This window comes from Gadus macrocephalus, chromosome 11, assembly GCF_031168955.1.
Source record: "Gadus macrocephalus chromosome 11, ASM3116895v1".
Lineage (NCBI taxonomy): Eukaryota > Metazoa > Chordata > Actinopteri > Gadiformes > Gadidae > Gadus > Gadus macrocephalus.
Window position 1 is genome coordinate 648,577 of NC_082392.1, and position 26,952 is coordinate 675,528.

The 26,952-nt window shown below is 54.0% G+C and overlaps 3 protein-coding genes across 6 annotated transcripts; 1 reads left to right on the plus strand and 2 right to left on the minus strand.

The window, feature by feature from the left end:
• Positions 1-219: 219 nt before the first annotated feature.
• emb (embigin) lies at positions 220-5,770 on the minus strand. Of its 2 annotated transcripts, XM_060065690.1 has the most exons (9): positions 5,369-5,768; positions 4,578-4,658; positions 3,918-4,101; positions 2,783-2,865; positions 2,304-2,440; positions 1,433-1,709; positions 900-933; positions 640-730; positions 220-434 (listed from the first exon to the last, which is right to left on the minus strand). In XM_060065690.1, the coding sequence occupies exons 1-8, from the start codon at positions 5,439-5,441 to the stop codon at positions 670-672; spliced, it is 930 nt and encodes a 309-aa protein (XP_059921673.1). In that variant the 5' UTR covers positions 5,442-5,768; the 3' UTR covers positions 220-434; positions 640-669. The 2 variants fall into 2 exon arrangements, with proteins under 2 accessions (XP_059921673.1, XP_059921674.1); XM_060065691.1 differs by having other exon boundaries at positions 220-730; positions 4,578-4,655; positions 5,369-5,770.
• Positions 5,771-7,015: 1,245 nt separating this feature from the next.
• On the plus strand, positions 7,016-10,942 carry cplx4b (complexin 4b). Its single transcript, XM_060065703.1, has 3 exons — positions 7,016-7,408; positions 8,529-8,616; positions 9,334-10,942. The coding sequence occupies exons 1-3, from the start codon at positions 7,344-7,346 to the stop codon at positions 9,559-9,561; spliced, it is 381 nt and encodes a 126-aa protein (XP_059921686.1). The 5' UTR covers positions 7,016-7,343; the 3' UTR covers positions 9,562-10,942.
• A 12-nt stretch (positions 10,943-10,954) lies between these two features.
• Positions 10,955-26,909, minus strand: malt1 (MALT paracaspase 1). Of its 3 annotated transcripts, XR_009528142.1 has the most exons (18): positions 26,590-26,909; positions 26,053-26,219; positions 25,784-25,908; positions 24,976-25,123; positions 24,350-24,528; positions 21,326-21,422; positions 20,081-20,128; positions 18,635-18,658; positions 18,492-18,536; positions 17,920-18,123; positions 15,694-15,871; positions 15,325-15,396; positions 14,017-14,144; positions 13,775-13,924; positions 13,273-13,430; positions 12,629-12,754; positions 11,522-12,118; positions 10,955-11,409 (listed from the first exon to the last, which is right to left on the minus strand). XR_009528142.1 is itself a non-coding variant. In XM_060065634.1 (17 exons), exons 1-17 carry the CDS (start codon positions 26,775-26,777, stop codon positions 11,642-11,644), a joined length of 2,514 nt encoding a protein of 837 aa, XP_059921617.1. In that variant the 5' UTR covers positions 26,778-26,909; the 3' UTR covers positions 10,955-11,641. The 3 variants fall into 3 exon arrangements, 2 of the variants coding, with proteins under 2 accessions (XP_059921617.1, XP_059921618.1); XM_060065634.1 differs by having other exon boundaries at positions 10,955-12,118; XM_060065635.1 differs by lacking the exon at positions 20,081-20,128 and having other exon boundaries at positions 10,955-12,118.
• Between the last annotated feature and the right edge of the window lie 43 nt (positions 26,910-26,952).

Here is a 26,952-nt window from a genome sequence, read left to right on the forward strand (position 1 = left end):
GTGTTTTACTGTAATCCACCGCACCACAATATTAATCTAGTAATGTTTGGTTTGGTTGAACAAGGTTAGTCCAGTAAACAGTACAGTGTCAGTGAGTAATGGGGAGTAGAGATCAGAGAAGCATGTTCCTACGGCCACAGGAACTCTGCATCATTCATGTCTTCATGGAACTCAGCTTTCCTCCACTAGAGGGTGTGTTGTGTTGGGCAACAAATAATTAGAATCTGAATCGAACTCTTTAGTACCTTTTTTATTTGGATATTTGACGCTTAAAGGTTTTTGGTTGCACGTTATGAGAGCTACAGGCACAGCCTCTTGAGGAGGGATATTCTGAGCTGAAAGGTTGAGAAGGGAAGCAGTTGTTTGCCGATGTGTAGAGCAGGTAAAGCCTCATGATCAGCTGAGTAGCTGGTACTGTTGGACCGTTTAAGGCACTGTGCAAAAGTGTTAAACACCGGTATAATGAGCGCTGAATTAGTCACTGAAACAAAGACAAAATGAAATAGATTTGGTTCCAGAGATAACATTAATATTTGGAGTTTGAGCGAACTCCAATCCAAAGTGAGACTGGTCTGAGGTCGGCCCACATTAGTTCATAAAGCGCTGTTCTGTTGATAATACAATGATCCACAAACACACTTCCTGGGCAAGAGGAATCCGATGGGCCGGTCAGAGCTTCCGCTGCCTGGTGGAAGAATCCGTGACCTCTCCACCGGCATCGTCGGGGGTCCTGAACACAGACGGGGAGACGGAGTCAAGACCCAGGGGAGGGGTGCCCCTCCCCAGGGCTCAGCCAGACAACCTGCATGTGTGTGGAGGATGGCCTGACTGCCCACAGGAGGGCGCTGCAGGTAGGAGGGTCTGCTGTTTGAATAGTACAAAAGTGCAACAATACTCACAGTTTATGAGCTTGGTCATCACTCAATGTATTATCTGTGAAGAAAAGAGCAGCCGTTGATGCAGGGTTTAAAGTGTCACTACCTTCTGGGATTTATCAGAACCATCACTTTACTGACGGGAGGAGACAGGAGGTCTGGCCTGTGGGGGTTCTGAAGGCTTAGTTATGGCTCCACTTCGACGCAACGCAAGGGGGTATGGGCCCCTTACGTCTTTGCGGACCCTCCTTGCGTCCGCCGCAAGGTCCTGACATGTGCCTCCTGAAAAGATTGTCGAGGCGCCACAGCAGCAAGGGCTGTGATTGGTCCGCTCCCCGAAACCTGACGCAGAACCAGAACAGGGTCAAGACCGCATCGAAGCTTCGGGTGGTCATTGCGTTGCGTCACCGTGGGAACATAACTGAGCCTTAATACTTGGGGTTCCAGGTGGTGTGTGTGTACCCCTGAGGGAGGTCTAAGACTCTTGGTCCCAGGTGGTCTGGGTCACAGGTAGTCTGGGGTTCCCGATGGTCTGGGGTTCCAGACGTTGTCCGTACCGGGTTGCGGCCCGTGGGCCTGGGTCCTCTCGTACAGCAGGATGAGGGAGACCAGGACCAGCACCTCGCCCACGATCACCAGGAAGGGCTTCAGCGGCTCCAGGAAGGTGATGACCCGGAGGTCCACGCGGCTCAGGGTCACGCTGATGTCGTACACCGCCCCGCAGTAGTAGGCCCCGGAGTCCGCCTCCGTCAGGTTCCGCACCGTCAGCTTGGTCTTCCCCTCCTGGTTGTGGATCTGGTACCGGGGGGAGTCCGGCTCAGGGTCTAGGAGCTCCTGGGAGGACGATGGGGAACAAGGACCAGTGCACTCAGACCCACGCGGGTCAGTAGTCCTCAGGGCGGACTTCAGGCCACTCCGTCAAAGACTCCAGACTGACTCAGACTTGGGGTCAAAGACTCCAGACTGACTCAGACTTGGGGTCAAAGACTCCAGACTGACTCAGACTTGGGGTCAAAGACTCCAGACGGAATCAGACTTGGGGTCAAAGACTCCAGACTGACTCAGACTTGGGGTCAAAGACTCCAGACGGACTCAGACTTGGGGTCAAAGTCTCCAGACTGACTCAGACTTGGGGTCAAAGACTCCAGACTGACTTGCATCTGAAGACTTACGAACATCTCTGATGTACATAAACGATGACCTTTAAAGCTCCACTGCAAAGCAAATTGTTTGCTGATTTCAGTGACTTGGTCAAGTGGGTTGCTGCCCTTTCAATAAGTAGCAGTACGATATCAAAGGCCCCGTTCAGGAAGCTTTAGGACTACTGTGTGTTGATTATTATCACGTCCCTGTACACGCCGTATACTGTGTGTGTAATGTGTGTTGTGTTAACAGCAGGACGTGAACACGAACGAAGGGTTCAGTCACCTTGTCGGTTCCGTTGGCCCGGTACCAGGTCCAGGAGTTGGGTTGGGGCTTGGTGTCTTCCATCTTGCATTGGAGGACCACAGAGTCGCCCACGTAGCTGACGATGGGCTTATCTCTCACCTCCCCGACCCGCGGCGCTGGAACACAGACGTGACAATATCAGGATGCCTCCGTTCATACGTACGTCTAACAGGCAGCCGGAGGTTGTTCAAGGGACGCATCAGAAGTCGGTGCTTCCTTCTCTTCTCAGTTCCTTTCTTACGGTCTAGCCTCACGGCCTACGTCCTATTGGAGCCTATTCTGGTCGAGGCGTTGGAGGGCCAATAGGGGGTGCTTATCCCTCTTTCTACTAGGTGCTCTCTCCAATGACATATGACCAATCAGGATCAGGACTGATATTCCAGGCGTGTGATTGGGTCATGGAGGTGTCCTCATAACTGTTTAATATTTAATAACATTAAACATTACATAATATTTACCTGCCAAAATGAAGTCTACTTCCGCTTGATTGTCGAAGACACAGGAGTAATTACCCAAGCCCTCTTCATCAGTGATGCTGAACCTGAACCAGAGAAACACAGCAGTTGGGTCCCCAGTTTTTCTTAACCATTTGTTTTTGATACATCATTTATTTAGCCTTCCATGTTGATTATTGAACTGTACGCCCCCCTCTGAGACCACCATCCATACCCGTCTTTTTAGTGGATTAAGATTAAAATTAAAACATCATAAAATTCAACTGCAAAGGAAGAGCAGTGAGCGTCTGATCACCAGCTGTGAGCGGCTTAGGGATGGCCTACATCAGACACAATGGACCAGGGCACCGGAGACAATGGGGGCCTGTCTGAGGCGAGCCAGAGGCATGGGGACCGTACGATGGTGAACACACACTGCCGTCAGTACTCACGCCCGTCTGAGGTCGTACTGCTGTCAGTACTCACGCCCGTCTGAGGTCGTACTGCTGTCAGTACTCACGCCCGTCTGAGGTCGTACTGCTGTCAGTACTCACGCCCGTCTGAGGTTATACTGCCGTCAGTACTCACGCCCGTCTGAGGTCGTACTGCTGTCAGTACTCACGCCCGTCTGAGGTCGTACTGCTGTCAGTACTCACGCCCGTCTGAGGTCGTACTGCTGTCAGTACTCACGCCCGTCGGAGGTCATACTGCCGTCAGTACTCACGGCGGTCTGAGGTTATACTGCTGTCAGTACTCACGCCCGTCTGAGGTTATACTGCTGTCAGTACTCACGCCCGTCTGAGGTTATACTGCCGTCAGTACTCACGCCCGTCTGAGGTTATTGAGGTTATACTGCCGTCAGTACTCACGGCCGTCTGAGGTTATACTGCCGTCAGTACTCACGCCCGTCTGAGGTTATACTGCCGTCAGTACTCACGCCCGTCTGAGGTTATTGAGGTTATACTGCCGTCAGTACTCACGGCCGTCTGAGGTTATACTGCCGTCAGTACTCACGCCCGTCTGAGGTTATTGAGGTTATACTGCCGTCAGTACTCACGGCCGTCTGAGGTTATACTGCCGTCAGTACTCACGCCCGTCTGAGGTTATACTGCCGTCAGTACTCACGCCCGTCTGAGGTTATACTGCCGTCAGTACTCACGCCCGTCTGAGGTTATACTGCTGGTTCTCCAGCAGCACGGGGTGCCGGCTGTCCGCCAGCTCAGACCCGTCCTTCCTCCAGAAGCCAGAGATGTTGTGCGGTCGGTCCTGGCTGCCGGTCCAGGTGCACTCCAGGGCCAGCGTCAGGGGCCGCACCACCTGGACCTCCTCCACCTGGCTCTCCCCTGGGAGGAGGGCGGAGGTACCGCGTCAGAAAGACCCACACCGGCTAGATTCAGACGCTCAGGTTCAATCGCCACGGCACCAAGGAGCTTGGAGGAGAGTGGCGAGGATGGGGATGGGTTGTAGGAACCACATCCAACGCTGTCGATTTATGCTTGATAAGACTGCATATTGGGTTCATGCCTCGATAAATGAATGCTTTTGAAGTAGACCTTGTGTGTTTTATGGTAATCATCCAGACCACAATATTCATCTAGTAGTGTTTGATTTGGAGGAACAAGTGTAGTCCAGTATACAGACTAGTAGTCCATGTCAGACTAGTCGTGAATTTATGCAGACTTGAGTTAACAGTGGTCGACGGAATGTTTCAGCCAGCGGGGGTCGTCTGCCCCCCCCCCCCCCCTGAGTGAGACTCTACCAGCAGATCACACATGGAGGGCAACGAGGACAGGAGTGACGCCCGTCCAGCAGGCCTTACCTTTGAACACCACACTCCTCACGTCTGAGCTGAGCGGGGGTCCGGAGACCACCGGGTGCAGGGTGGAGCCGGGTCCCCCTGCTTCCCAGTAAACAAGCAGACAAAACCAGTTCACCCACTAAAACATGTGCTGGTTAGTTGAAGACGATGAACTCCTTTTCTCGATCAAGTTCAACACACACACACACACACACACACACACACAGTGTGTGTTTACAGCACAGACTGTCTCGCCCAGTCTCGTGTAAACGGTGCGTCTGAAGGAATGGCAGTCGAGGGACAAAGGAAACCGAGAGTCCCACCAGGAGAACAACCTTGACCTGCCCCGCTACAGAACCACATCTGCCCCGCTACAGAACCACATCTGCCCCGCTACAGAACCACATCTGCCCCGCTACAGAACCACATCTGCCCCGCTACAGAACCACATCTGCCCCCCTACAGAACCTCATCTGCCCCCCTACAGAACCACATCTGCCCCGCTACAGAACCTCATCTGCCCCGCTACAGAACCACATCTGCCCCGCTACAGAACCTCATCTGCCCCGCTACAGAACCACATCTGCCCCGCTACAGAACCTCATCTGCCCCCCTACAGAACCACATCTGCCCCGCTACAGAACCTCATCTGCCCCGCTACAGAACCTCATCTGCCCCGCTGCCCATCTCTCCTCACAAGGTCACTCCATTCAGCAGTCATAGACACAGATCATGCAGTGCAATGCTAACACAGCCCCATCACACACACACACACACACACACACAGTCCTAAACGAGAAACAGCGGTTTACTTGAATGGGTGCCCCCCCAGGAGAGGGACAGCAGCAGCAGCCGAGCGCAGAGCTTCACCCCGGAGTGCAGCATGGTCCTCCTGTAGGCTGTGTTCTGTCAGTCTGGTGGCGGAGGGGGGATTAGGGACCCAGTCTGCCTCCGTCTCTCTCCTCTCCTCTCTGTCGGTACAGCAGCTCACGCTGGTGTGCGGTCTGCAGGCTCGCATCCTGCTCCACCCTCCCTTCCTGTCTCAGCGGTACAGAGTGACGCAGTAGACACCACCGTCTGCCTGTTTCCCAGCAGCAGCCTTCATTATGAAGCCCCAGAGCACCGTCACTGCTCTCCCAGGGGGCTCGTGCTCACAGCGCGACCGCCCGGCCACAAACAGACAGGAAAGACCACCGACTCTTATTACTATATTACTATATACTGTACTATATTACTATATACTGTACTTTATTACTATCTTACTATATACTGTACTATATTACTATATACTGTTAAGTGATGAGCAGGTCTGGGGAAACACCTGATCCTCCATCGCTCTTCTACTTAATACCAGTACGATTTATTTATATTTCCTCAATGCTATGAAGTAACCAGTTGTAACTCATTAAGGGGTGCTTCCCGCCCACTCTGCGCCCCCTTTAGGCTGTGGGCCGACGCAGAGACATCCATTCAGGAGCCTGTCCAGCCCCCCGATCAGCTCCATGGGCCCCGCCCGCCTGTTGATCAGCTCCATGGGCCCCGCCCACCTGTTGATCAGCTCCATGGGCCCCGCCCGCCTGTTGATCAGCTCCATGGGCCCCGCCCGCCTGTTGATCAGCTCCATGGGCCCCGCCCGCCTGTTGATCAGCTCCATGGGCCCCGCCCGCCTGTTGATCCAGCCCCCCCAGGGAGAGGAGTCCAGGTCCATGAAGGCCGTTCCAACCCGAGGGGTCACTGCTCTGTCTTTGCCGTCCTTCCCTTTAGATGGACTGATATTGTTTCAGGAATGTTTCAATAGATTCACACCTTACAGACCAACGGCGGTGTCAGCCATGCAAGGCGGCAGGCAGCTGGTCAGGGGCAGTCAGGGGGAGGTCTCTTACCCAGGGACACCTCCACACTCAGCGAGGGGGAGCCGGGGATCCAACTAGCAGCCTTCTGGTTAACAGTCAACCCGCTCTACCGGTCTCTGGTCTGGACCCGGTCTCTGGTCTGGACCCGGTCTCTGGTCTGGACCCGAGACCGGGAAGTCGTCCTGCTGGGGGTCAGGAGACAGGGCTGCTGCAGGCCCCCCATGTCTCTGACTCTGGGGCCTGTCCTCCTGCAGCCCCCCCGTCCCCCTCTCTGGGACCTGTCCCCCTGCAGCCCCCCCGTCCCCCTCTCTGGGACCTGTCCTCCTGCAGCCCCCCCGTCCCCCTCTCTGGGACATGTCCTCCTGCAGCCCCCCCGTCCCCCTCTCTGGGACATGTCCTCCTGCAGCCCCCCCGTCCCCCTCTCTGGGACATGTCCTCCTGCATGTCTCTGACTCTGGGACATGTCCTCCTGCATGTCTCTGACTCTGGGACATGTCCTGGCAGGCAGGCGGCCCTCTTATGTAAACGGGTTAATCCCCCGTCGTCACGTGCAGACGGGAGCCAGCAGCGTGTCGCGGCCCCCGCCTGCATCAGGTCCCTGATTGGCCGCCCCTGCCGTCCTGCCTGGGTGACCCCGTGTGTGGACCAGAGGGCTCAGAGGAGGGACTCCATCTGCCCCCGGATCAGGCTCTCCACAGACAGAGTGTCTGACGGAGGGATGCACTGCCACACGCCACACTACCACACCGCCACACGCCACACCGCCACACCGCCACACAGAGGGAGTCTTCTCCGTCCAGTCGGCCTCAGCTTGTGGAGGTAAAAACTCAAACTAAGAGGCAGTGAGGAGAAAGGTCCACGCGGGACCCTCGACCGCAGGGCGTACAGAAGCCCTGCTGCATTCTGGGAGGAGGACAGGAGGAGCCCGGGCACCATGACGACCACAGAGATGACCCGCGAGCAGCAGGAGGAGTACCAGAAACAGCTGGTGGAGGAGAAGTAAGTCCCCCTGAACCCTGACCTCTGACCTCTCTGGTGGGTCACATGGTACGGAGCCTGGAGGGGTACGGTAGGGATGAAGAGGAGGGTGAAGGAGGAGGAGAGGAAGAGAGGAGAGGAAAGGAAGGTGGAGGAGGAGAGCAGAGAAAGGAGAGGAGGAGAGAAGGAGAGGAAGGTGGAGGAGGAGAGGAGAGGAGAAGAGAGGAGGTTGGAGGAATGGAGGAGAGGAGAGAGGGAGGAGAGGAGGAGGGGAGAGGAGAGGAGAGGAGGAGAATAGAGGAGAGAGGAGAGGAGGAGGGGAGAGGAGGGTGGAGGAGGAGAGGAGGAGAGGAAAGGAGGAGAGGAGGGGGGGAGAGGCGGTTCACTGAGTAGGAGTGTTCTGTCTATGACGGTTTGAGGACAATTCTATTTTTAAGCTTTGACAATTATGCTAAATTCAAGAAATGTATAATTAGAATAACAGCAGATGTTATTTTCAGGTTGATATTAAATGTCACTACTAGTGTTTCCCACCAAAGACAGTTAATCAGTGCATTGTGTGGTGTTATATGACTTCTCTTGGTATGAAATGAGGAGGACTTAAGGTTCTAGGATGTTTCATCACAGAAGAATAGGATGCAAACAGCAGGGTTCATGTTACAGGTCCTCCATAAATAGCATGAGGGCTGAGAGTGAAGGAGGAAACAGGATATCTACCCAGTATTATATCAGAACAGATATATAGATATAGATATACACATACAATTACCTCTCTGTCTCCCTCATTCTAGACTAAAGTACATTCCTGCTCACCAACATTTGTGTTATTACTAATGTTATATAAACTTATCAAAAATCAAAAATCTACTACTGTACTGTATGTATAGCTGGCATTATCATAAATCATACGATATGATAATATATTATAATATATACTATAATATATCATAAATGATACCATATGATAATATAATGATGATGAATATAATAGATAATAATTGATGCTATAATATATCATAAATGATCCCATATGATAATATATAAGGATACCATATTCTAATCTAATATCTAATGATAGCCTGTGAAAGCCCCCCAAGGGGAACGCTGATCACTAATCCTCTGAGTGACGTCTGACCCGCAGGGGCGAGCGGGACGCTGAGTTCCTCGTCAAGAAAGCGGAGCGAGCAGCACTACGCTCCTGTCTGAGGGACAAGTACAGGCTGCCCAAGGTGACACGCACGCACGCACGCACACAGGCACGCACGCACACGCACACGCACACGACTATAGATCTGCATCTCTGGCGTCTGCGTGTTGACACTCCCATGGTGATAGGCTTACTGCCGATAGAGCATGGATAGTGACGCAACACACACACACACAACTACACACAAACATCAGTACACAGACCCAGCCAGACACGCACACACATACACACACACACACAAACATCAGTACACAGACCAAGCCAAACACGCACACACACACACAAACATCAGTACACAGACCCAGCCAGACACGCACACACATACACACACACACACAAACATCAGTACACAGACCAAGCCAAACACGCACACACACACACAAACATCAGTACACAGACCAAGCCAAACACGCACACACACACACACAAACATCAGTACACAGACCCAGCCAGACACGCACACACATACACACAAACATCAGTACACAGACCAAGCCAAACACGCACACACATACACACACACATCAGTACACAGACCCAACCAGACACGCACACACACACACACACACACACACACACACACACACACACACACACACACACACACACACAGACCCAGCCAGACTCACACACACTAACTCATAGTCTTCTGGCCTCACCTTTGAAAAGAGAATCGATGCAAAATCTTAAGGCTCCATCATAAGACTCCATTACCCATAATGCCCTGGTCCCCGTGCAGAGCGAGCGTGACGACAGCATCCTGGAGCAGGCGGGGGACGAGGTGGACGTCCCGGAGGAGCTGCTGTCCATGGTGGAGGGCGAGGGGGGGGAGGAGGAGCAGAGCGCCTCCCTGCTGGGTCACATGAGCACCCTGCAGAACATGGACATGGAGCAGATGAAGGAGAAGGCCTCGGCTACCGTCACAGGGCTGCGCTCCAAGGCCGAGGACAAGTGCCACGTCATGTGACCTGGTGCCACGTCATGTGACCTGGTGCTGCTCTGGTGCTGCTCTGGGACCCGGCCTGCTCAGGTGCAGTACTGGTCTGGTACTGGTTGGTACTGGTCTGGTACTGGTTGGTACTGGTTGGTTCTGGTCTGGTACTGGTTGGTACTGGTTGGTTCTGGTCTGGGACCGGTTCTGGTCTGGTGGGGGACGGTTTCAGGACACTTATGGTACTGGTTGGATACCGGTCTGGTACTGGTTCTAGTCTAGTTTGGGACTGGTCCAGTACTGAGCTGGCTCAGAACTGCTTTGGTTCTAGTACAGGTCTCTTTCTGGTCTGGTCCTGGTCCTGGTCTGGTCCTGGTCTGGTCCTGGTCCGGTCTGGTCCTGGTCTGGTCCTGGTCCGGTCTGGTCATGGTCCCGGTCCCGGTCTGGTCCTGGTCCGGTCTGGTCCTGGTCTGGTCCCGGTCTGGTCCTGGTCCCGGTCTGGTTCGGTCTGGTCCTGATCGGGTCTGGTCCTGGTCCCGGTCCGGTCCCGGTCTGGTCCTGGTCTGGTCCTGGTCTGGTCCCGGTCTGGTCCTGGTCCCGGTCCGGTCCCGGTCTGGTCCTGGTCCGGTCTTGTCCTGGTCTGGTCTGGTCCCGGTCCGGTCCTGTCCTGGTCCGGTCTGGTCCCGGTCTGGTCCTGGTCCGGTCTGGTCCCGGTCCGGTCCCGGTCCGGTCTGGTCCTGGTCCGGTCTTGTCCGGGTCCGGTCTTGTCCGGGTCCGGTCTGGTTCCGGCCCGGTCTGGTTCCTGCCCGGTCTGGTTCTGGTCCGGGTCCGGTCTGGTCCCGGTCCGGTCTGGTCCCGGTCCGGGCTTTGTTGTAGTCAGCTATCTTTAGATAATACACTAGACTTGTGGAGTAGATTAAAGCGATAGATTAAACCTGTCGATAAAGCCCTGGTTCACTGCCCGCCAAATCCTCTCTGGGGGGGGGGGGGGGCCTCATCAGCCTCAGCTCTCTGATCCACGGGGGCCACAGGGCCCCCCCATGCTGTTAGTCGTCTCCCCCCCCCCCGCTGTTAGACACCCAGCCGGGAGCCCCTCCTCAGGATGCCCCCCCCCCCCCCCCCCCCGAGGACCCAGGACGGGTCAGCGAGGGGTGAAGCCCTCTCCCCGCGGAGGGAACGTGTTCAGTGAAACCAATCTCAAACCTTTTGGCAAAGCCACTAAAGATTATTGGATCCCAACAGCTGTTGTACTTTCCCTGGTTGTCAGTGAAGCAGATGTTTATTGAACCTCTTATTGAACCTCTTATTGAACCTCTTATTAAACCTCTTATTGAACCTCTTATTGAACCTCTTATTAAACCTCTTATTGAACCTCTTATTGAACCTCTGTTGTTATTAAACCTCTTGACCTCGATGACCCTGGAGTCTCTTTAATTTATCAGGCGATGTTTATTCAAATTGTAGCAGTATCCTAGAAGTGAGTAAAATATCTTAAAATAGGATCATAAAATGTTCTTACAAAAAGGAAAATTCAAATAATACAAAGATTAAAAAAAAGGTAAAGAGTTATTAATAAATATATGTATTTTTTTAGAAGACCAAAAATCGTCTTCTAAAGACTTTGCATGAAGCTTTCATTTCATTTGCCAGCCTCCGAGTCCGGGCCTCCAGCCTCCGAGTCCGGGCCTCCAGCCTCCGAGTCCGGGCCTCCAGCCTCCGAGTCCGGGCCTCCAGCCTCCGAGTCCGGGCCTCCAGCCTCCGAGTCCGGGCCTCCAGCCTCCGAGTCCAGCCTCCTCCACTCTGAGTCCAGCCTCCTCCACTCTGAGACCAGCCTCCTCCACACTGAGTCCAGCCTCCTCCACTCTGAGTCCAGCCTCCTCCAGCCTCCGAGTCCGGGCCTCCAGCCTCCGAGTCCAGCCTCCTCCACTCTGAGTCCAGCCTCCTCTACTCTGAGTCCAGCCTCCTCTAGCCTCCGAGTCCAGCCTCCGAGTCCAGCCTCCGAGGCCAGGGGTCCCGTCTCTGAGGCCAGCCTCCGAGGCCAGGGGTCCCGTCTCCGAGTCCAGCCTCCGAGGCCAGGGGTCCCGTCTCTGAGGCCAGCCTCCCGGGCTCCGGCCGTCTACAGCTGGAGGCTGTTCATGAACACCGTCTGCAGCTCCTCGATGTTGTCGGTGGTTTCTATGGGGACGCCCGTCCCACCGGGGGCCCCGCCCGTCCCACCGGGGGCCCCGCCCTCCAGAAGCCGGGGGCAGCAGGCGGTCCCGCCCTCCAGGTAGGGGCTGAGGCGGTGGGGGGAGAGCCGTCCCGGGCTGGGGGCCCCCGGCTGGAGGCCGTGGTGCTGGGGGCGGGGACTGTGGCCGAGGGTGGGGCTACGCGTGGGGCTGTGGGCGGGGCTACGGGAGGGGCTGTGGGCGGGGCTACGGGAGGGGCTGTGGGGAGTGAGGCAGGTCTGCAGGCAGCTGCTGCGCCTCACGACGTGGTGCAGGTCCAGCCGGGCGATCAGCGGCTTCCCGATGTCCACGCTGCGGGTCCAGCAGACGGGCTCGTCCAGCGAGGAGAAGGTCCCCTGGAGGACCACGGTGAAGACCAGCGCCTCCTGCAGGAGGCCCAGGGGAGAGCCGCGGGTTCAACACGTCCACACATCTACACAACACGTCTACACAACGCTGCCTCTCTACGCAACACATCATCTCTTGGAGAAATGTATATATTTTTTTTATTATTACATTTTATATTTACTAAATATCTATTTACATTTATGAGAATATTGAAAAAAAATTAAAGACAGACAGACAGACAGACAGACAGACAGACAGACAGACAGACAGACAGACAGACAGACAGACAGACAGACAGACAGACAGACAGACAGACAGACAGACAGACAGACAGACAGACAGACAGACAGACAGACAGACAGACAGACAGACAGACAGACAGACAGACAGACAGACAGACAGACAGACAGACAGACCGACCGACGAGTAGGAGGAGGAGGGTGAGGTTAGGAGAGAGGAAGGGTTTGTCTCTTCAGCTGTTTACAGTCACCAGACTGTAAACAGTGGACCCCCTCCAGCCAGACCCCTCCCTGGCCCGGGTCAGGTACCTTGAGCTTCTGCAGGCCGCTGATGCGGGTGTAGAGGCTGTGCTGGGGGAGGCTGTCGGACAGCAGGTAGACCCCCGTCTCCTCCGGGGTCTCCCGGTTCATCTCCTTGGGGTCCACGTCCAGCTCCTGGGGGGGGGGGACATTTCAAACTGACATTTCCAACTGCCATCAGTAAGCAGGCATTTTGCTGATAAGATCACATCGTCCCCCAGGGTTCACTTTCAGAAGGAACCCCCCCCCCCGCCCTGTCAATGAGGGCCCCCCTGAGAGAGACGGCTCCTCTCCACTGCAGATGACAACGTTGCATTAAACCAGCGTTGTGTCAGCCCCTGTGTTGGGAAACGCTGGACAGGAATGAACTAGAGGCTCCCTGACCACGCTGGGTCCGGTGGCTCCTGATAACACCCGACAGCTGGATGGTAGAGCTCCAGCCACCGTACGCAACCGTACGCTGAGCCTGCTAGCACTGGCCTGACTGGCATCTGGAATCACAAGAACTAAGGAGCGTGGATCCAATAGTGTGTTTAGTCTGCTGCCACACAAGGAAGCCTCGAGGTGTAATGGTGTTCGCCATCAGCCCAAACTACAGAAGGACTTGAGATGAGGTCGTGGGTTTGCTCTGCTGCCCCCCGTCCCCAGCGGACCTGAGAGAAGTCTGTGACGTGGGCCTGGCAGGAGGTCATGTCCTCAGGCTTCTTCACGATGTGGGTGTAGATCACCAGCACGTTGGAGAACTCCGCCGCGAAGCCCAGCTTGATCCGCGCCCCGCAGTCGAAGTCCAGGAGCATGATCTCAGGGAGCTCTGATAGGACGACACACACACACACACACACACACACACACACACACACACACACACACACACACACACACACACACACACACAGATTAGGATAAGAACCTGGATGGATCAATGGATATAACGGAACTCCTGAGGAACTCTTAAATCCCCTACAAGTCATTTAGTTATAAGAGTCACACATCATGTAACCGTCGTAATAACACCTAACTGGAGAATGGGACATTTACAACGAATACATCCAAACAAGATGGATAAAGAGTGGGTTTGGACCCCAGTGTTCGGTAGTAGCAGAGCCCTCATGGAGCCATACAGGTCATAATGGCAGCTCCCGGGGGAGGCCTCACCGTGCGCTTTGGCCCACTGCCGGTTGTGAGCCAGAGCGAGGTCCACGCCGTGGGCAGGCAGCACGGGGTCCGTCAGAGCCCTTCTCTCTGATAGGCTGCTGCGGATCTCCAACGCCTGCTTCCCTTTGGTGGGGTCGAACTGGCCCATGTCTGAAGACCAAAGAACTCGGGCTCCCCATCATACTCCCAGCGATACAACAACTATCAATTATAATATATAAATAATACGCGGTTCGAAATACCCTCGGCGACTTTGTCCAGCACCACTGTGATCTTCTCGTCGTCAAGGAGACGCCTCTTCAGGAACTTCAGGAACACGCCGTTGGTCAACCCGCTGGAGCTGAGCTCGAAGGCCTCAGCGTCCTGACACCTGGTACACACACACACACACACACACAAAGCGTCCTGACACCTGGTACACACACACACACACACAAAGCGTCCTGACACCTGGTACTGTGGTAGAAATTAACCTTACATTCTATGTTAAACTATGATTATTATTAGGCCTACATATCATATATATATACTTTAATGGTGGAAAAGAGCTGATCACCTTTAACCTAGATGTTATGTGCCGTGTGACACCAGTGAGTAGGTCCAGGACATTCTCACCTGATGGGCCATGTGGCACATCAGTCAGAGTCCAGTCTACTCCCATTTTGATGTACTCTCTGAAGACAATGCTTACATTAACACGTGTGCATCATCTCTGTTTGTATAAGGATAATATATGTTCTAAGGTCACATTGGGACTCAGAAGACATAGGAGTATGCTGACATCCACACAGTATGACCCTGATGGGAAATTCTATATTTGATGAAAGTCCAACTTTGTATTGTGTAAGAATCGGGGATATAAGGAGCTGTCCGGGTGTCATTCAGTAGTGTGTATTCGAGGATTCGGCTTTGTTGTCTCTCGTTTGCGGGAGGCAATAAACTCTTCATCTATACTTGACCTGGACTCCCCTATTCCTCTTGCTTATAGCTAGTTGAAGTGAATTAGATAAGTTGTTATTATTAATGCTACAACAGTACACACACACACACACACACACACACAAAGCGTCCTGACACCTGGTACACACACACACACACACACACACACACACACACACACACACACACACACACACACACACACACACACACACACACACACACACACACACACACACACACACACACACACACACACACACAAAGCGTCCTGACACCTGGTACACACACACACACACACACAAAGCGTCCTGACACCTGGTACAGACACACACACACACAGAGACACACACACACACAGCGTCCTGACACACACACACACACACACACAGCGTCCTGACACCTGGTACAGACACACACACACACACACACACACACACACACACAGCGTCCTGACACCTTGTACAGACACACACACACACAGAGACACACACACACAGCGTCTTGACACCTGGTACAGACACACACACACACACACACACACACACACACACACACACACAGTGCTGGTATTCCCGTTGCCGTGGGGACAGGGAGCCATGCAGACTCACGTGGCGTAGCCGAAGACGATGTTGGCGGTGACCCTGAGCAGGATGTTTGGAGTGTGGTCGTCGTGGATGTTCCTGAACGTTAAGAAATAAAGTAGAGCCCATTAGTGTCCGAGACGCCCTCCTGCCACCGCTGCTCCTCTGTGTACCCTGTACCCCCTCTTATACCAGCGGCCCAGCGTTGGAGTGAGAGTATGGGGGGTCAGGGTCAGGGGTCAGGGGTCAGGGTCAGGGTCAGGGTCAGGGGTCAGGGTCAGGGGGCAGGGGTCAGGGTCAGGGGTCAGGGGCAGGGGTCAGGGGTCAGGCTCAGGGTCAGGGGCAGGGTCAGGGGCAGGGGCAGGGGTCAGGGTCAGGGGTCAGGGCTGGACAGACCTCTTCCTGCACATGTCGAGCAGGAAGACGTTGAGGCCGGTCTGCTTGTCCTGCATGAGCTGCAGGACGCTCTGCACACACAGGCAGTGGGCGGAGCGGTACGGGCTGGGCGCGTCCACCGGCACCATGAAGCTGTTGCCGTAGTTCTCATAGCCGTGGCCCGCGTAGTACAGCAGCCCTGGAGACATATAGCACAGAGTCATTAGCCTGGAGACATTAGCATGGAGTCATTAGCCTGGAGTCATTAGCCTGGAGTCATTAGCCTGGAGTCATTAGCCTGGAGACATTAGCATGGAGTCATTAGCCTGGAGTCATTAGCCTGGAGTCATTAGCACTGAGTCATTAGCCTGGAGTCATTAGCCTGGAGTCATTAGCCTGGAGTCATTAGCACTGAGTCATTAGCCTGGAGTCATTAGCCTGGAGTCATTAGCCTGGAGTCATTAGCCTGGAGACATTAGCACTGAGTCATTAGCATGCAGATATATAGCATTGACCCATTAGCATGGAGTCCTTAAGCATGGAGTCCTTTAGCATGGAGTCATTAGCACTGAGTCATTAGCATGGAGTCATTAGCCTGGAGTCATTAGCCTGGAGTCATTAGCCTGGAGACATTAGCCTGGAGTCATTAGCCTGGAGTCATTAGCCTGGAGTCATTAGCATGGAGTCCTTTAGCATGGAGTCATTAGCATGGAGTCATTAGCATGGAGTCCTTTAGCATGGAGTCATTAGCATGGAGTCATTAGCATGGAGTCCTTTAGCATGGAGTCATTAGCATGGAGTCATTAGCATGGAGTCATTAGCATGGAGTCCTTTAGCATGGAGTCATTAGCCTGGAGTCATTAGCCTGGAGTCATTAGCATGGAGTCATTAGCATGGAGTCATTAGCACCGAGTCATTAGCAAGGAGTCATTAGCCTGGAGTCATTAGCCTGGAGTCATTAGCCTGGAGTCATTAGCCTGGAGTCATTAGCATGGAGTCCTTTAGCCTGGAGTCATATAGCATGGAGCTATATAGCATTGACTCATTAGCATGAAGTCATTAGCTTGGAGGCCTTTAGCATGGAGTCATTAGCCTGGATTCATTAGCCTGGAGTCATTAGCATGGAGTCATTAGCATGGAGTCCTTTAGCCTGGATTCATTAGCATGGAATCATTAGCATGGAGTCATTAGCCTGGAGTCATTAGCATGGAGTCCTTTAGCCTGGATTCATTAGCATGGAGTCATTAGCCTGGAGTCATTAGCATGGAGTCATTAGCCTGGATTCATTAGCATGGAGTCATTAGCATGGAGTCATTAGCATGGAGTCATTAGCCTGGAGGGCTAATGCCGCTTTTCCACCGCACGACTCGACACGACACGACTCGACACGGTAGCAGCACGGGTGCTTTTCCACCGCAAAAAGTACCTCCTGGACGTGGGCGGGGTCGGCTGCGCGAAAGGGCCGTGACGTATTTGTGTACGCGACGCAAACAACACATACGCAACCCACACATGGACAGAACCCACATAACAACAATGGAGGACATCGATCACATTACTATTATTAGCTGGCATGTTGAAGAAGTTGGAGAAGTGGAACATGTTGGCTGCGGCGCTGCTATGGATGTTACCAGCATGGTTGCCATGTCGCTCTCGTGACTTCGTCACACTCTCTGGCCAATCAGTCGCCGGCCGTCTGCCGACGTCACCTTTTAGCATCGGCTCAGCTCGCTTGGAACCTAGAGCGAGTAGGTACTAGAAAAAGCAGCCACTTCAGGTACCAGATACCATGGTACTGCGGTGGAAACGCAAAAAATGCGAGCTGAGTCGAGTCGTGTCGAGTCGTGTCGAGCTGGTACCATGCAGTGGAAAAGCGGCATTAGAGTCCTCTAGAGTCCGGCTGCTTTCAGTGGGGTTCAAACCCACAACTGGGTTCAACGTCAAGACGTACTGTGTCTCTATACACTGTGTCTCTATACACTGTGTCTCTATACACTGTGTCTATACACTGTGTCTCTATACACTGTGTCTCTATACACTGTGTCTCTATACACTGTATCTATACACTGTGTCTCTATACACTGTGTCTCTATACACTGTGTATCTATACACTGTATCTATACACTGTGTATCTATACACTGTGTATCTATACACTGTATCTATACACTGTGTATCTATACACTGTGTATCTATACACTGTATCTATACACTGTATCTATACACTGTGTATCTATATCCGTCCATACCGTAGACGCCCTTGTGGAGCAGCAGCAGGAACTCGTCCACGGCGTTCCTCATCTCCGCCTCCGTCAGGTCCAGCAGGGACACCACCTTGAAGTCCAGCTGGCGCAGCAGGTTGGTGAGGTCGTACACGTCCACCATGGGGGCTTTGAGCGGGGGGTGGTTCATGTACGACAGGTTCCCCATCAGGAGGGCCACCTTGTCTGTGGCTGGGGGGGGGGTGGCCTCAGTCAGTACCTTCAAGTACTGTTGAAAAACCAATCTGACCCTTTGAGGTCGTCTCAGGCCTGTAAATGTGGCCTGTAAAGCCCTTTGAAACTAATTTGTTTTATTTTCTACAAATAAAACAAATAAAATGGACGTGACATGAAAGACTTCAACGTTACCCCAGACCAACCGAACGCCGTCATGTTATCCAAGTCTATCGGCGTGTTGATAAACGATACAATGAAGAGCCGATACAGATGACTTCCGTTCCACGGCTCGTTACAGGTCAAAGGGGAGGAGCCCAGACACACTCGGACGGTGTGTAAACACGGACAAACCAACGCTACGTGCTGCGTTGCAGAACACCTACCACACAGTTCCTCTGGTGCGCTGTTCAGAAGGAAGTCGTTGGCACCTGAGGGGACAACAACAGACAGCAGGCGTTGGTACGGTGATCAGGTCACGGTCCTCAAGGAGAATATGTTCCACTGACCACAATCAGAATCCACTTACTCGCTCCAAGGCCGTAGAAGTCCTCTGGGGAACCAGAGACAAGCAGAATTCAACATCAGGTTTGTATTAAAGCCACCACCATCTCAGTTTCAACCAATACTTGAAAACCAGCTTATGATTAGTCTTGGGAGAGCCCACAGCCTTCGTAGAATGAATGACAAGGTGCCGTAGGTAAGATTCAAGAGCCTTCATCAGAGAGTGTCTGTCAGCTCTTATGCCGCGTTTCCACTGCAGGGTGCGGTACGCCTCAGTCCGGTAGGGAGGGGGCGGTATAGCCCAGCTCAGGTCCGAGGTCGCCTTTCCACCGCCGACAGTACCCTTTATGGTAGGCCGGATGTCGATCGCCGCAGCAGCTACGCAAACATCTTGACATCATAGCAGCGCGACACAGTGTAGCCTGCTCAATAAAACAATGGAAAAGAGGAACGCGACACATTAAACCAAGGGCTACCATGGAAGTAGTCCAGCAACAGTTTCAGAACGTCTCCACCTCCTTGTTCGCCCAAGCTAAAGTTTTGCGTGACATGTCCATTGTCCAGAATAATACCTTGCGGGTACTGTTTGTTTGTTTTTATCCCTATGTCGCCCGGAAGTGACGATTCTGTCGGCCAATCAAAGGAGGGGGTGTGTAGCTTGAATTTTCCGGCACCCTTTCAGGCGTCTCAGTACCCCAACGGAGGAGTACTGAAGACGAGGGAAAAACGAGTACAGCTCAGTCCGGGTCACGCCCACTTTTGGCGGTGGAAACGCAATCCGTACCGCACCTTTGCGAACCGTACCGTACCGCACCCTGAAGTGGAAACGCGCCATTAGTGAGAGGAATGCACTTGACAGACACTGTACGACACAATTTGGGTCACAGACCAATCCTGGCTCATCTCTTACCAATCAGCCCAATGGGAAATCTATTTGGCCTGTCAATCACAGGTGTAGGAAACATGTCTCCATGGTGAGGAGGGAGAGAGTGTAAATTTGGGTTGCTTAATTCCTAAATTGTGGTAATCTTACCTACAGCAGCCTCAGGTAATATGCCCTTCACAAAATGATTGACGACGTCAACCAATCAGAACCAGGACTCAATCAATCGGATGAAAGAAATCAACCCAAGCATGCAGATATTTAGACACATCTTAGGCGGACATGTCTCCACAAAGATATCCACCATCTACCACCTAGAGAGGATCTTCAGCTATAGTTAGTGTAGATGTTAGTCCATAGAGGATCTTCAGCTTTAGTTAGTGTAGATGTTAGTCCATAGAGGATCTTCAGCTATAGTTAGGGTTGATGTTAGCCCATTTCGTCATGTTTCTTCATGCAGTTTTAGATGTAGTATAGCCAAGTCGGAAAAATGGAACCCGTTTCTCTCCACCATTACTACGTTTGCATGCTGGATGATTTAAGAAATGACCCCGGATCAGATCCCGACGGAGGGCCTGTGAACTCTACCTTCGGAGCACTCCATCGCCCCTGAACTCGCCACAGATATCCGGGGCCCTTACAGTTCAAGAACAAAGATCATTAACCAAGCCGCAGAAATAACCTCAACACACATTGGGCCTAGCTAGGTCATATCAGAGAGAGACGGTCTGACCATATTGGGCCTAGTGAGGTGATATCAGAGAGAGACGGTCTGACCACATTGGGCCTAGCTAGGTCATATCAGAGAGAGACGGTCTGACCACATTGGGCCTAGTGAGGTGATATCAGAGAGAGACCATCTGACCACATTGGGCCTAGCTAGGTCATATCAGAGAGAGACGGTCTGACCATATTGGGCCTAGTGAGGTGATATCAGAGAGAGACGGTCTGACCACATTGGGCCTGGTGAGGTGATATCAGAGAGAGACGGTCTGACCACATTGGGCCTAGTGAGGTGATATCAGAGAGAGACGGTCTGACCACATTGGGCCTAGTGAGGTGATATCAGAGAGAGACGGTCTGACCACATTGGGCCTGGTGAGGTGATATCAGAGAGAGACCATCTGACCACATTGGGCCTAGCTAGGTCATATCAGAGAGAGACGGTCTGACCATATTGGGCCTAGTGAGGTGATATCAGAGAGAGACGGTCTGACCACATTGGGCCTGGTGAGGTGATATCAGAGAGAGACGGTCTGACCACATTGGGCCTAGTGAGGTGATATCAGAGAGAGACGGTCTGACCACATTGGGCCTAGTGAGGTGATATCAGAGAGAGACGGTCTGACCACATTGGGCCTAGTGAGGTGATATCAGAGAGAGACGGTCTGACCACATTGGGCCTGGTGAGGTGATATCAGAGAGAGACGGTCTGACCACATTGGGCCTAGTGAGGTGATATCAGAGAGAGACGGTCTGACCACATTGGGCCTAGTGAGGTGATATCAGAGAGAGACGGTCTGACCACATTGGGCCTGGTGAGGTGATATCAGAGAGAGACGGTCTGACCACATTGGGCCTAGTGAGGTGATATCAGAGAGAGACGGTCTGACCACATTGGGCCTAGTGAGGTGATATCAGAGAGAGACGGTCTGACCACATTGGGCCTGGTGAGGTGATATCAGAGAGAGACGGTCTGACCACATTGGGCCTGGTGAGGTGATATCAGAGAGAGACGGTCTGACCACATTGGGCCTGGTGAGGTGATATCAGAGAGAGACGGTCTGACCACATTGGGCCTGGTGAGGTGATATCAGAGAGAGACGGTTGTACCCAGGACGACGTCCACCTCGTTGGTCCAGCAGCGCTCGTTGCCGCTGCTGACCTCGCAGCGGTAGCGCCCCCGGTGGGCGTTCTGGGCGCTAGGGATCTAGGGGGGCAGAAGAGGAGGCGTTAGTTACACATGGGGAGGAACCTTTAGCTTCATGTTGCTAGCGGCTTTTTATTTATATTATAAAATAAACTTTATAGGAACTTTATTGAAGGATCATTGAGTGAGATCAACCGTCTCGTTTCCAAGGGTTCATCAATAAAAACCTGCAAACCAAATTAACCAAATCCAGAGCTCCAGACAGACAGACCTCCCGACCTCTGACCTCACATGGACTACTTCAACAGGAAGTCATTTGTTAGGAAGCATTCAAGAAAAAACACTGATGATAAAAAATCTATATATATATGCTTACATGTATAAACCAAAAAAAACATTTAGGACGGTGTTAAAATTGTAACAAAACAAAAATAACGCGACCCAAACCAACGTCCTACACTCATGAAAGAGGATCTGAACGCTCCAGCGCAGTCCAACGTCACACGGGTCATCACAGCTTCCTTTATACTCCATGCTAATGACTCCATGCTAGCGAGTCAGTGCTAATGACTCCATGCTAGCGAGTCAGTGCTAATGACTCGATGCTAGCGAGTCAGTGCTAATGACTCGATGCTAGTGAGTCAGTGCTAATGACTCCATGCTAGCGAGTCAGTGCTAATGACTCCATGCTAGTGAGTCAGTGCTAATGACTCCATGCTAGTGAGTCAGTGCTAATGACTCCATGCTAGTGAGTCAGTGCTAATGACTCCATGCTAGCGAGTCAGTGCTAATGACTCCATGCTAATGACTCCATGCTAGTGAGTCAGTGCTAATGACTCCATGCTAGCGAGTCAGTGCTAATGACTCCATGCTAATGACTCCATGCTAGTGAGTCAGTGCTAATGACTCCATGCTAGCGAGTCAGTGCTAATGACTCCATGCTAGTGAGTCAGTGCTAATGACTCGATGCTAATGACTCCATGCTAGCGAGTCAGTGCTAATGACTCCATGCTAATGACTCCATGCTAGCGAGTCAGTGCTAATGACTCCATGCTAGTGAGTCAGTGCTAATGACTCCATGCTAGTGAGTCAGTGCTAATGACTCCATGCTAGTGAGTCAGTGCTAATGACTCCATGCTAGCGAGTCAGTGCTAATGACTCCATGCTAATGACTCCATGCTAGTGAGTCAGTGCTAATGACTCCATGCTAGCGAGTCAGTGCTAATGACTCCATGCTAATGACTCCATGCTAGTGAGTCAGTGCTAATGACTCCATGCTAGCGAGTCAGTGCTAATGACTCCATGCTAGTGAGTCAGTGCTAATGACTCCATGCTAATGACTCCATGCTAGCGAGTCAGTGCTAATGACTCCATGCTAGTGAGTCAGTGCTAATGACTCCATGCTAGCGAGTCAGTGCTAATGACTCCATGCTAGTGAGTCAGTGCTAATGACTCCATGCTAATGACTCCATGCTAGCGAGTCAGTACTAATGACTCCATGCTAGCGAGTCAGTGCTAATGACTCCATGCTAGTGAGTCAGTGCTAATGACTCCATGCTATATGACTCGTAGACCCCTGACCCCCATGGAGACCCACAGAGGCCGCTCAGACCGATAACCCAAAGCTTCTCCCCTCTCCTCCAATAGCCTGCTCTCTGTGTGCCCAGCCTGATTGGAGGGCGGGGGCCTTGATTGGAGGGGGGGGGGCCCTGATTGGAGGGCGGGGGCCCTGATTGGAGGGGCTGGCCCTGATTGTAGGGGCTGGCCCTGATTGGAGGGCGGGGGCCTTGATTGGAGGGGGGGGGGCCCTGATTGGAGGGCGGGGGCCCTGATTGGAGGGGCTGGCCCTGATTGGAGGGGCTGTCCCTGATTGGAGGGGCTGTCCCTGATTGGAGGGGCTGTCCCTGATTGGAGGGGCTGGCCCTGATTGGAGGGCGGGGGCCCTGATTGGAGGGGCTGGCCCTGATTGGAGGGGCTGGCCCTGATTGGAGGGGCTGTCCCTGATTGGAGGGGCTGGCCCTGATTGGAGGGGCTGGCCCTGATTGGAGGGGCTGGCCCTGATTGGAGGGCGGGGGCCCTGATTGGAGGGGCTGTCCCTGATTGGAGGGGCTGGCCCTGATTGGAGGGGCTGGCCCTGATTGGAGGGCGGGGGCCCTGATTGGAGGGGCTGGCCCTGATTGGAGGGGCTGGCCCTGATTGGAGGGGCTGGCCCTGATTGGAGGGGCTGGCCCTGATTGGAGGGCGGGGGCCCTGATTGGAGGGGCTGTCCCTGATTGGAGGGGCTGGCCCTGATTGGAGGGGCTGGCCCTGATTGGAGGGGCTGGCCCTGATTGGAGGGCGGGGGCCCTGATTGGAGGGGCTGGCCCTGATTGGAGGGGCTGGCCCTGATTGGAGGGGCTGGCCCTGATTGGAGGGGCTGGCCCTGATTGGAGGGGGTATCCCTGATTGGAGGGCGGGGGCCCTGATTGGAGGGGGGGGGGCCCTGATTGGAGGGCGGGGGCCCTGATTGGAGGGGCTGGCCCTGATTGGAGGGGCTGGCCCTGATTGGAGGGGCTGGCCCTGATTGGAGGGGCTGGCCCTGATTGCTGGCCCTGATTGGAGGGCGGTGGCCCTGATTGGAGGGCGGGGGCCCTGATTGGAGGGGCTGGCCCTGATTGCTGGCCCTGATTGGAGGGCGGGGGCCGTGATTGGAGGGCGGGGGCCCTGATTGGAGGGGCTGGCCCTGATTGGAGGGCGGGGGCCGTGATTGGAGGGGGTGTCCCTGATTGGAGGGCGGGGGCCCTGATTGGAGGGCGGGGGCCGTGATTGGAGGGGCTGGCCCTGATTGGAGGGCGGGGGCCCTGATTGGAGGGCGGGGGCCCTGATTGGAGGGCGGGGGCCCTGATTGGAGGGCGGGGGCCCTGATTGGAGGGGGTGTCCCTGATTGGAGGGCGGGGGCCCTGATTGGAGGGCGGGGGCCCTGATTGGAGGGCGGTGTGCGTCCTCACCGTCAGCGTCCTCCGGGAGGCGTTGGGGAGGGGGGCCCCGTTGTGGTGCCACTGGTAGCGGGGGAGGGGCCGGCCCAGGGCCCCGCACTCCAGCCGCAGCGTGTCCCCGACCGCCAGCTGCCTCGGCCGGGGCTGGATCAGCACCCGCAGCCGCCCCCCCGCCGCCGGGGGCCCCGCACCTGGGGGCCCAGAGACCATCATCAGCACCATCTTCAGCACCATCGTCATGACGATGACACAGAGGATGATGAATGAGAGCCAGCAACGTGTTAACGAGAGTTTACACTAATGAACCAAGGTGAGAAGGGGAGGAGACTAGAAGGCCATCGTCTTAAATGGGTCACGTGGGAATAGTGCCTTGACTTCAGTACGGTCGGTCGGGCAAAGAAAGGCACTGAACTAGTTTGAACCTGAACGAGAAGATAAAGAACCAGAGTAGAGGAGGAACACACAGAGAAAGGGAAGCAGGCCTCGTGGCCTTCATCTCATACAGAGCAGAGCGCATAGCAGAACATCTGCTGTCCAATCAGAGCAGAGCGCTTAGCAGAACGTCTCCTGTCCAATCAGAGCACAGCGGTTAGCAGACGTCTCCTGTCCAATCAGAGCGGAGGGTGGTGCAGACTCACCGGCCCCGGCCCCTGGGTCCAGCACCTCCACCTGGGCCCAGCGGCTGAACTCGAACACCTCCCCACAGTTCACCCTGCAGATGTAGAACCCTGAGTCCCGGACCCCCACGCTGTCCAGGACCAGGTCTGGGGCGCAGCGGGCCTGCAGCTGGGGACCGGGACGGGACGGGGGGGGACCGGGTGGAGGGGGGGAGAGGGGGGTCATTAATATGTGCGCATTGATGTACGTGTGTAGGTGCTTTTTCGTGTCTGTGCATGTGTTTGTCTGTGCGTGTGCATGAGAGTGTTTGAACATGTGCGTGTGTTGTTATATGTGTCTGTTTGCGCGCGTGCGCATGACAGTGTGTGTATGTGTGTGAGTGTGTCTTTGAACATGTGTGTGTGTGTGTGTGCGTGTGTGTGCCTGTGTGTGCGTGCAGGTGTGTGTTTGTCTGTTTGCATGTGGATGTCTGTTTGCGTGTGTGCTTTTGTGTTTGTGTGCACGTGTGTGTACGTGCATTGTGTGTGCCTGTGTGTGCATGAATGTGTGTGATTGTGTCTGCGTATTAGCACGCATGTGTTTGTCTGTTTACGTTTGTGTGTGCGTGTCTGTCTGCGTGCGTGTCTGTCTATTTGTCTGTGTGCGTGCGTGTCCATGTGTGTGTGTTGGTCTGTGTGCGTGTCTATGTGTGCGTGCGTGTCTATGAGTGTGTGTGCGTGTCCATGCGTGTGTGTGTGCGTGTCCATGTGTGTGTGTTGGTCTGTGTGCGTGTCTATGTGTGCGTGCGTGTGTGCGTGTCCATGCGTGTGTGTGTGCGTGTCCAGCCACCTCCTCCCTGCTCTTGAACCACTGGTACTGGACCCCGGGGGACGGGGCCCGGGCGTGGCAGCTGAGCCGCAGGGTGTGGCCCCGGGGCACCGAGGCTGACAGCGGCTGGATGAGCACCTGGAGGCCTGGAGACGCCACAACACACAGGGCCACCGTGAGGGCAAGGCAGGAAGGGGAGGGACTACTGGAGGGAGGCGGGTCCATGTGGTCCGCGCTGTGGTGTTGACATAAAACAGCTGGAGTAGAGGGGGGGGGGAAGAGAGACTCACCGGGCTGTTTGACGCACTGCAGGGCGGCCTCGTTGCCCACGGTCCGCAGGTAGTCGGTCAGGTGACCCGCGGTGCAGCCCCGCTCCCGCAGGAGCCGCAGCAGCATGCGGCTGGGGCTGCCCTCCAGCTCCAGCACCTTCAGGGAGCACAGCTCCATCTCCTCCGAGCTGCGGACGGCGGCACGCGGTAGGAGTGCTGCTCTCGCATTGCGTTCTCGCACTGAGCACGTTCAAGTTAACTCTTATAACAATGCTAATGTTATAACACTTTAAATAACAAGGTTATAGTAATAACATTTTTATTGAAATGTTATTCAAAGCAAACTATAACATGCCTTCGTATAGAAGCCAGCACAACCCATGTGTGCCATGCATTAAGAAAAACACAGTCATGTCCCTCAATCCTAGCCTACGGATAAGTCGGGAAGTGTTGAGAGTCTGAGGTTTGCTAAAAGTTTTCCCACAGAAGATACACCCTAAGTTTAGTTATTTTAGTAGTGAGGCATCTCTCCGGTGTGTGAGACGGGGTCCATCCTACCTGATCTGGAAGCGCCTGTCAGAGGAGACAACGTCCCCGAGTCTCCGCCATCCCTTCACGTTGCTCTTATCGAGCGCGTCGCATAGCCGGCTGAGGACGGGCTCTTTCAGGAGGTCCACCCTCAGAGCCCGGGACTCCGAGGACCGGGACCCGACGGACTCCGACATGTCCGCTTTACCAGAATACATCACGGTCTGGGGCTTCTTCACGAGATTCAAAATGAAAGCACAGTTTACCGACACACACCCGTGTCACTTCCTGGAACAAACTCTCGGTCAACGGACACGCCCACATTGCCATTGTTCAGACGGATCGTCTTTTGATTGGCTCAGGTACAGAAGGTCTGGACTCGCCCACCAGGTG

Excerpts from the sequence above, each read along its gene's own strand:
- malt1 (XM_060065634.1), bottom strand. The coding sequence starts at position 26,777 with ATGTATTCTGGTAAAGCGGACATGTCGGAGTCCGTCGGGTCCCGGTCC. Across the intron at positions 25,909-26,052 it reads GCAGTGCGTCAAACAGCCCG|GCCTCCAGGTGCTCATCCAG; the intron begins GTGAGTCTCTCT and ends TGGCGTCTCCAG. Across the intron at positions 18,124-18,491 it reads CGCACCAGAGGAACTGTGTG|CCACAGACAAGGTGGCCCTC; the intron begins GTAGGTGTTCTG and ends CCCCCCCCCCAG.
- emb (XM_060065690.1), bottom strand. The coding sequence starts at position 5,441 with ATGCTGCACTCCGGGGTGAAGCTCTGCGCTCGGCTGCTGCTGCTGTCC. Across the intron at positions 4,102-4,577 it reads GAGGAGTGTGGTGTTCAAAG|GGGAGAGCCAGGTGGAGGAG; the intron begins GTAAGGCCTGCT and ends CCCTCCTCCCAG. Across the intron at positions 2,866-3,917 it reads CAGTATAACCTCAGACGGGC|GTTCAGCATCACTGATGAAG; the intron begins GTGAGTACTGAC and ends TCTCTGGTTCAG.
- cplx4b (XM_060065703.1), top strand. The coding sequence starts at position 7,344 with ATGACGACCACAGAGATGACCCGCGAGCAGCAGGAGGAGTACCAGAAA. Across the intron at positions 7,409-8,528 it reads AAACAGCTGGTGGAGGAGAA|GGGCGAGCGGGACGCTGAGT; the intron begins GTAAGTCCCCCT and ends TCTGACCCGCAG. Across the intron at positions 8,617-9,333 it reads ACAAGTACAGGCTGCCCAAG|AGCGAGCGTGACGACAGCAT; the intron begins GTGACACGCACG and ends GTCCCCGTGCAG.